Source organism: Etheostoma spectabile, chromosome 13, assembly GCF_008692095.1.
Source record: "Etheostoma spectabile isolate EspeVRDwgs_2016 chromosome 13, UIUC_Espe_1.0, whole genome shotgun sequence".
In the NCBI taxonomy this organism is placed as follows: Eukaryota; Metazoa; Chordata; class Actinopteri; order Perciformes; family Percidae; genus Etheostoma; species Etheostoma spectabile.
The window spans coordinates 6,745,705-6,755,392 of NC_045745.1; the positions used below are offsets into that span (position 1 = coordinate 6,745,705).

Consider the following 9,688-nt stretch of genomic DNA (forward strand, 5'->3'; position numbering starts at 1 on the left):
TGTGTGTGTGTGTGTGTGTGTATAAATGTAGCAGTACATTTGATTTGATAAGAATCACAACATCCCAAAGCATTTACATTTTGGTTGTACCTCACAAAACCTCACCTTATATCGTCATCTACTCATTGGCTACCCACCAAAGTGGCAGGTAGATTAACAGTTTCAGCCACCGATGGCAAAAGTCACCCGCATTTGGTGTGTGGTCGGATGTTAATTTCAGACCCTGACAGTGATTATATCTTAAATGATGGAAACCATCCTATATAATGCAAATAAGAGATGTGAGTAAATTATTATTCAGGGTCTGTAGCAAGTGATATTTATTAATAATATGATTATTAATTATCATAAGTGAGGGCTCCATGTCTCTTTGGTATTTTTTGTACTAACTGTAGCCAAAGACAAAAGAAAGAAAAAGTAAGATGGAAGATTATACTTTTCTTTGTGGGTAAATAATGTTTACGTGGGTCTACATTCATGTTTTTATCAGGATCATACATTGTATTTGAAAATGGCCTTAGATCCTCACTATCTTGCGAAATAGCAGAATTCAGGAAAACAAGTCTTAAAACCCAGCAGGGTGAAAAGTTTATCACCCACATTGACAGCTGTGTAACAATTCCTTCACAAGAAATGTTTCATCAGACAAACACAGAAATCTTGTGTTAGGGTAAGAATGATAAGACTACGCAAGCCTTGTCTAAACTTGTCGGGAACATACCACCACCTTAAAATGAAGCAGATGCACATTGGGAGGATGCAACATGTGCCGAAGGAGTTCCTCAAACCAAGCTGCTTGAGCCAGACAATTGGGGTCCCATTAAATGTAGTCACAGCGTTGCGTAGGAGGGTCTAGCTAGTCCACACAACATTTCTGGATGGGAGAAAAACATGCTCAGGTTTATTGGCATTTCTTTAAACCAGTCATAATCATCTTGGGCGGTGCTGAGCCCCAAGCAGCAGGACGGTGCAAAATATTCTTGGAAAGGAACTTTTTTTTGGTGGAACTTTTTTTTGGTTTTTTGGTTTTTTTGGTGTGCACTTAGGGAGGCGAGCTCTGGAATTAAATTGGCTGTCGAGTGTGTGATGAGAATTTGACTCCAAAAAAATATAAATGTAAGTTGATTGTTGGTTCTTGAGTTGAGAATGCCAACACAAAAAAGCAGAGGGTGATGGACATCCGGCCAAAAATGAGGGACATCTGGCAGAACCTCTAGCAGCATCGAGACTATCCTGTAAATGAAACGTTGTCAATATAGACTACATTTAATTTGACAACATTTTGTCATCACCACAAACCTCACCTGGAGGCTAGGGACGTGAAGATCACTTGTGACCACATGTGAATGGTAGACAAGCAAGCTGTTTTCTCTGCACATTGCTATTTTTGCACCAGAAGCGCTGATTTCAACATTGGCTTGTCTTCATTCTACACAGCTGACATCAGGATGGCGACCACCCCAGAGCCCCCACTTACCTACCTTCCACCCATAAACACAAGCTACACCACAGCTTTCAACAGCACGCAGGACCCTGTGGGCAACCGCACCATGGGTGTCTTCAACTCCACTGAGACCAGCATGACTACAGCTCTGAGTAATACCAGCCCTGTCCCACATAGTTCAACAGATGCTCCGCAGTGGACAGGTCCTGCACCGCATAGCAGCGCAAGCACAACTGTAGAGTCACTTCTGCCAACAACCACATGCTGTGAGAAATAGTTAATTTTTTAAATCTCAAGCCTGTTTTAAAATCCCCCTTCATCAAGCTAAAGTAATGAGTGGTGGGTCCAAATAGAAAATTGTCACTTTTTGAGAGAAAGTATTTGATTTAGTCAAAAGCATTTCATTTCAAAGGTGCTGATGAGCTAACTATATTTAGTCGAATGTCTTGAATGTCAAATACTTAACATAATTTCCTTCTTTAGGTGGGGTCTTTAAACAAATTGTTTGACATTTTGTAGAATATGCTTATTCGCTTTCTTGCTGATAGTTAAATGAGAAGTAACATGTCACTCTTGGCAAAAAGGACTATATTGCCCATTAAATGTAAATCTATTCCTTTAACCATAATGTATGAAAGGTAACCCTGAATGTCCCTTCCTCTCTCCCACCTTCCAGCTCCTCCCATCATCACCAGCGTATGGTCGGCTAACGTGACTGGGACCTCCTTCTGTGTCTACTGGTCAAGCCAGTTTCAGACAAACCAGACTTACCAGGTTGTTCTAAGCAAGAGGTCTGAGGTCATTCATTCTTGCAAAACCAATCAGACCATGATGGAGCTGAGGGGACTGCAGCCTGGGGTGCTCTACAATGTTACTGTCACTCCTCAGTCCTGCGGAAGCCAAGGAGTTGCTCTTCGTATAATGGTCAAGACTGGTAAGAACTTTGCAAAAAAATTAAGTTGATAGTTTCAGTACCTTCGACTTCTGGGTCTTTTCATATACAGTAGTGCCATGACGCTGCAGTTTGTGTATAGAATAGCTGTGTGGGGGGAGTTTACAATTTAGATGCAACCACTGATTACTATCACAAGGCATAATAAAGTTAGTAAAGCTATAGAATTGCTCTTTCTGACTAATGTGTGATGAAGAAAACGGAAGACCTTTTTAAAGCGTTCGGCCCAGGGATGGTAAGAGGACTAGTGTTGTACTAGGGCTGGGAATCAGTACTCAATACCTGCAAGTGTTTGTGATTCTTTTATTGATGTATTCTTCAATTCAATGCAGTGTGTGATTGGCCCACTACCCCAGCAGGTATTAGTGCAGTGGTGGTGGCATTTTAGGCACTTAAATGCTTGCATTCACACGATGGGTATCAAATGAAGTAAGAAATAAAAGGTATCAAATAAAGTACTCTATTGGTATGGATATCATTTAAGGATTCTGGTGTTAGGACTAGTATTGTAATTTTTTTAAACAATACCCAGTACTAGTGTGTGTGTCTTTTTTTTGTAGATGCTCAGACTCTTGATGCCACAGTGCGACTTACCAACATCCAGTTCACAGCTGATCTGCAGAACACCAGCAGCCAGGCCTACCAAATCCTCACTAAGAATATTACAGAGGAGGTAGGTGTGTTACGAGGATTATCCAGTAACAGAGTGTGCTCTTTGAATAGACTTCCACACACTGTAAACATGTCCATTTTAATGAACTATTAAAGGTGAATCAACAAGTTGTATTGTTTCATCATTCTGACTCTGGAGCTGTTTCCTTTGCCACCAACAGATCTACAAGTCTCTGTCTCCAGAGATTAAAGCCATGGTGGATTCAGGCCAGGTGAGAATCGAGATCAGACGTTTTTCCCCGGGAAGTGTGGTGGTCAACTTCACCATCATCTTTTCCCCCAGTCAAAGCCAAGACATCAGTAATGTGTCAACAGCTCTGCTGCATTCCTTGACTAACAGCACCATATACACTGTGGATCAAAACAACACCAGAACACATGGTAAGACCCTTCTCTTTTCTAACAATGTGCTCTATGAAACCAGGGCTGGTAAGTATAAAACTAGAAAGAGCTTTAAAGGATAGTCTTAATATGATAAGAGTAACTTTCAGCAAAGTGTAATTTTACACATCAAGATAAGTTTAGATTAGTTACTACTCTAGTCTCGCTTTGCGGAGGACGAGAGTCTGGCTACTCCACATAGCAATTGGGGAATGGGAGGAAAACATGCTCTGGATTATTGGCATTTCTTTAAACTAATCACAATTGTCTTGGGCAGAGGAAAGCCAAACAGGAGCTTTCCAAAGCCAAAAACCATATTGATGCTATGTAGTTGCATAATGGGAATTGTAGGATGCAGCGTTTTTGTATTTTGACCCAAAAGACACCATATTTTGTACCAAACAGCAATCAAGAGATTTGAAAAATTTAAAAAGGTTATCTGTTTCTGGTTATCGTGTAAAAAAAAAAAGCCTGATTTACTGAGCCAAACATTTTTTTTTTTTTTTAGATTTTGATGAATGTGCTTCAGGGGAAAATGACTGTTCACAGTGGGCAACATGTAGAAACATCTTGGGCTCCTACACATGTGTTTGCCTGGAGCGATCTATAGACAACAACCCAGGAAGGCCTGGACGAGACTGTCAAGGTACAGCATCACAGATGTTCAGTGGGAAACACAGATTACACTAAATAAGCATGCAATATCTGTACATTTTGTGACCAGAGTGTTTGTCTTGTGCAGCAATTGCGTCAATCTCTACTGCCCCAACAACCACCTCTAGTCTTCCTGCAACTTCTTCTACTGCCCCAATCCCTACTGCTCCAACAACCATCAATACTGTCCCTACAACCACCACTGCTAATTCTACAACTTCCTTTACTGCCCCGACCCCTACAGCCCCAACAACAACCAATACTGTCCCAACAACCACTACGACTACTCATACATCTTCTACAGCCCCAACAACAACCAATACTGTCCCAACAACCACTACGACTACTCATACATCTTCTACTGCCCAAACGACAACCAATGCTGTCCCAACAACCACCACTGCTACTCATACGTATTCTACTGCCTCAACAACCACCAATACTGCCCCAACAACCATCACTGCTACTGATACAACTTCTTCTACTGCCCCAGCAACCACTGCCCCAACAAACACCACTACTACTTCTACACCTTCTTCTACTGCCCCAACAACCACCACTACTATAATGATATCCATGACTACTACCCCTACAACCACCGCTACCGTTCCCAGTACCAACATTACATCTCCTGCAACCACCGCTGCTGCCCTGAGAACTGCCACCAATGCCATATCTGTACAGTGCAGGGTTGCTGCCATCACTGTGACAGTTGCCAGGGATTTTCTTCTGAGGAACAAGATCAGGGTAGACACCATCTACTTGGGGTTGCCGGAATGTGGTGTCAATGGAGGTAATGCTACCCATGCCCAGCTGACCGTGGCCTGGAACGAGTGCCTCACTAGGATTGTGCAAGTGAGTTGTGAAAAAGTGTTGCAATTGGGAAGCTTTAGCATTTTCCTATGCTCCAACATGTTTGGACTCAATGCTTGCCAGTATTTTGTCTGTAAAACTGAAGGGCATTAACTTAAAATAACCCAAACTGCTTGTGACATTTTGTATTTTAGAATGATACCTACTGCTCAGCCTCTGTAACTCTGTTCAACACCATGGAAATGTTCACATTGTCAACCAATGGGACAGAGGAGGTACCCAGAATACGGTTGGAGGTTCCCATCATGTGTGCCTTCACAAAGAATATGCTTATCTCTGTTGATTCCGGCTCCATGGGGTAAGCTTCACTTGCTGTCATTATTACTTAGCATGCTTTAGCATTTTTCAAAACAACCTCCGAGCAGCTGAAGCAGTTGGCTTATTTTCTTTTTTTGCCGAGTTAGACTTAGACTTAGACTTAGCTTTATCAATCTTTTTGGGATGACTCCCGCAAAGAAATTAAAGTTACCAGCATCCGAGTTAGATGAGAATATTAATACAGCTCTTTACGTTTGTCAGTAAATATGTAAATAGAGCCAGCCAACGCTCAGCTTAGCATAGCATAAAGACTGGGAACAGGGGAAAACAGCTAGCCTGGTTCGGTCAAAGGCAACACATTTTAGAGCTTTAGAGGTGCCTATCTACAGTAGCTCACCAGTGACAGGCGGCTGTGGCTCAGTGGTAGAATGGTTGCCTGTCAATCATAAGGTTGATGGTTCGGTCTCTGATGATGAAGTGTCCTTGGCCAAGACACTCAAACCCAAGAATGTTTATCTGATGAGCAGGTGGCACCTTGTACGGCAGCCTCGGCCACAGTGTGTGAATGTGTGTGAATGACGAATAGTTGCTTTGAGTAGTTGTTAAGAATAGAAAAGTATAATATATAAATATAAATGCAGTCCATCCACATTTACATCCCTGGAGTCTCTGGTTGCCTGGCAACTGGTCCAAGAAATGGGCTGGAACATGTGGCACATTCAAGTGTTCCTTTAGATGGTCCGAGTTTCCGAGATCGGAAGTTGATCTTCCAACTTTGGTGTGTTTACGTGCTCTCAAGTCGGAAAGTCTGAATGTTGACAGTAACCATAACAACAACGAAGAAGATATGTGGACTGTTATTACTCACAGAGTTTAAAATACTGTATGTTTATTGCAAATCAACATTGGGTACATATTGCACTTGTTTTTACAAGCAACAATGTTTTTCTATTTTCTTTTTCATACAATAACATCAATAAGCAGAACTAAGATCATACAATTGTAATTATTTGGCAGATTCTGAATACATTATGGTGAGGCACTGTAGCAACTATTAAGACTTGTTAAGAGACCAAAAAGCAAACCAGGAGTCAAAAGAGGGAGGAAAAAATTGCTATGAAACCACTCCTATTACCAATATCAATATATAATATATTATCAATATATGTGATCCCTCACCATACAGCTTCTTCCCTCAGACCCCTTAATGTTTCAAAACCTGTCCCCATGCCCTATCAAACATAGTCTTCCTTGTTGCATTCGTGAATCTGAGCTTCTCCAGATGGAGGACTTCGCCCAGCTCTCTTGACCACATCTCAAATGAAGGCACAGCATCGGACTTCCATTATCGCAATATACGTTTTTTAGCTTTTCCACTGTATTTTAATATCAACGAAGATAAAAGGAAGCATTAACGTCAGTTTCTGTTCACACAGTGACCTAGATGCATTCAACACTACTACATGGAGTCAGGTTTAAAGTTACCAAGGTTTGAATGCTAAAAAAAATACTAAAATATATCTTCGGCTAATGTACCGGACCTGTTATTAAGGGTTATACCATAGTTGCGTTAATAAATTACTTTACTAACAATATGTCTAACAACAGTAATACCATATTCAAATTTTTATTTGAGCACAAAGTTGATATAAAACGTTAATAAAAAGTTTCTTAGCGTTAATGGAATTTCTTGTTTTTGTTGATGATACATTTGACATGAAGTCATCAAGTTGGCCACATTTTTCTGGAGTTGTTCTGACTTCAACAGGCGGTCATGTGCATTTTCCAACTCGGAAACTTGTTTTTCCGATGTGTCCAATACAACATGAACACAGCAACGACAGATTAAACAACAATTCAACATGTTAATTAATGATCCAGGCGCTGGTAGGCCTTTTATTGTATTTAAATTTCCTAGTGTGTTCCTCGTGTATTTATGGCTGTACATATTTTTTTTCTCACCCATCTCCAGGTATGATATGATCAAAGATGTTATCACGGGTTTGGGGTCATTCCAGGTGACAGTGCAACTGATGAATGGTACAATGCCTCTACCCTACAACTCCAGCTTGTCCTCTGAGGAGGCTGTGGTGTTGGAGGTCAGCCTCAGACCCTCCTCAGAGCAGATTAAAGTAGTCATCAACAGATGCTGGGCCACGCCCACGCGAAACCCTGCAGACCCCGACAGCCACACCTTCCTGGCAAACAGGTCTGCTTCCACCTACACTACAGCACTATCACTATTTCTCTTAGGCCTAGTATTTGAGCTAGCTACTATAACTATTACATAGACGCTTTAAAAAAAGTCTTCTTCTTTAAAAACGTCTTTAAAAGATGTCAGAATTCAATATGTTCTTGCCAAGTGGTAGCAATTATTTAATTTGATCCAGTATCTTAAGCTCATGATTTAATTTTTTTTTGTCTTTGTGGCAAATTGTGGTTTCTGGAGACACCAACTGTAGCAGGAACTACCACAGAGACGACTTTTAATTTTTTTCTTTTAATTTTGTTTATTAATGACTTTGCCTGGTGTTTATATATCTGCGGCCAAACTTTGTCACCACAGTAGTGTCATAACCGCGCAAGATGCAGTCACAGAATATTACGGGTGTGTAGTTGAGATCAAAATGCAGGCCGAGTTTGAGGATGAGTGTGGTCTGAGCAACAGCCTTGGCCCCCCCACTTCACGTCCCTAGCCGGATTTGATGTTGCGGCTGGTGTGATCCCATCACAAGATGGCCCCCCTTGCTTGGACCACACCTATTTTTTAATTTGGTCACAACTACACATCTGTAAGGTTTTGTGACTGTTGCTCGCACAGATGTTGGGCCAGGGGCATAAAGTGTGTGTGTGTTTGGTGTGTGTGTGTGTGTGTGTGTGTTTGGGTGGGCTTCATATTGAAAGTGTTATTCTCATCAAACTGTCCGCAAAAAAGGGAAATAGTTTATTTCCCAAAATGTTGAACTATTCCTTTTTAAAGGAAAAAAACTTTCATTTCTTCCATTGTAATATAGAGTAGACATATTGAACAAGCTTGTCCAGCTTGAAATATGGCAAAGATGGGGTCACTGAAACTCTGCACCCATGAAGATAGGGAGACAAATGTCTGATTTCCACAAATTCATATTAAACTCGGTTCTATGCAATATCTCAAACATGAACTATGAAAATAGTGACAACAATGAATCAACAGTCAAGGCTGACAGTCATGGCTGATTCCAAACAGTGCCACCTGATGGTAGCATTGATTCAAGTCACAGCAGCTTAGGCAATACAAAAAATAGAAAAACAAATTGCTGCAGTGCCTTGTCTCTGTCTCCACAGCTGTTCCCTGAACACATACACCAAAGTGTTGATGAACGGGAACTCCAGCACATCACGTGTGTCCGTACAGATCTTCCGCATAGTCAACCTGAATGTGATCTATCTGCACTGTGAGGTCCAGATCTGTGTGCCGATTAAAGGGTATACCTGTGTGCCTGTGAGTATATCCTATAAAAACAGCTCGTACAGGGTGGATGCATCTAAAATAACTAGCCACTCCCCCACTCTGACTGAAGCATTTAGTTGTTTGAATGTTGAAGAAGAGATTTGAATAACTGCCTTTGTCATCTTTGCTCGTGTTTCTTGCAGGACTGTCTACAAAGAACAGCTCGCTCTTCAAACATCATTGGAAGAGCTTCGGGTTCCTCCGGGCCTCTGCTGAGGTCAGGTGAAGGCGAGTACTTTTACAAAGCATCCTCTGGAAAATGTAGAAACAAAATATGTTACAGTTGTTTTACCTCTGCTGTTTCTACATCAACATTCCAGCGGAAGTAACAAAGACACTGGAGCTTCTACTCTGCTCCTGCTTAGCGGACCAGTTTTGAAAGCGTCCATTATAAACTTCAGAGACTCTTAATTTTTAAATTTGAATAGGCCATCTATCTGTTGAATTATGACAGTAGCGTGCTGTGTCTATCATCAGTCCGGTGGAGGGGCGAGTTCAAGTAGCTTGACATTTCAAAAGCCCTGACGTTCATTTGAGCTTTCTTCACTTGAAGGGAATTATTTGAATTCATGATGGATTCATGAGTTGCATTCAATCTTACAGCTTTTTGGAAGTGTGCTGAACATAAGAGTGAGAACTTAAAAATAAAAGTCACAGAATTTCACATAATCTCTTATCTAGTTTAACTAAAAGATATCAACATGAAACCTCCTCAGTGGATTACTTAAGACAATCCTTTTTAGTTTTCTGAAATTGTATGTTTAAATATTCAAATTATGCATTATCTTGTAAAAAATGTGCATTTTATTATTTCCAGATCAGAATTCTTGTTTAATTTTTGTTTAAGGTTTTCATAGAGGGATTTTTTTATATCTCCTTTTATCACTCCATAAATCATTAAATACTAGCCCAATAACAGACCAACATTTTTTAATTCTGCCATGTTTTTAGGTATAAAATGAAA

General features: G+C 40.7%; 1 protein-coding gene across 2 annotated transcripts in view; it reads left to right on the plus strand.

Annotated features, from left to right (window-relative positions):
- umodl1 (uromodulin-like 1) overlaps positions 1-9,688 on the plus strand; it is a 17,666-nt gene that overhangs the window by 6,564 nt on the left and 1,414 nt on the right. The window contains exons 7-17 of one of the 2 annotated variants that reach the window (XM_032533785.1): positions 1,438-1,710; positions 2,121-2,378; positions 2,957-3,069; positions 3,230-3,449; positions 3,958-4,095; positions 4,192-4,605; positions 4,642-4,958; positions 5,111-5,274; positions 7,207-7,443; positions 8,559-8,715; positions 8,868-8,952. In XM_032533785.1, coding sequence (XP_032389676.1) covers positions 1,438-1,710; positions 2,121-2,378; positions 2,957-3,069; positions 3,230-3,449; positions 3,958-4,095; positions 4,192-4,605; positions 4,642-4,958; positions 5,111-5,274; positions 7,207-7,443; positions 8,559-8,715; positions 8,868-8,952 — 2,376 coding nt within the window. Of the gene's footprint in view, positions 1-1,437; positions 1,711-2,120; positions 2,379-2,956; positions 3,070-3,229; positions 3,450-3,957; positions 4,096-4,191; positions 4,959-5,110; positions 5,275-7,206; positions 7,444-8,558; positions 8,716-8,867; positions 8,953-9,688 lie in introns of both variants that reach the window. The other variant, XM_032533784.1, reaches the window with a different exon arrangement.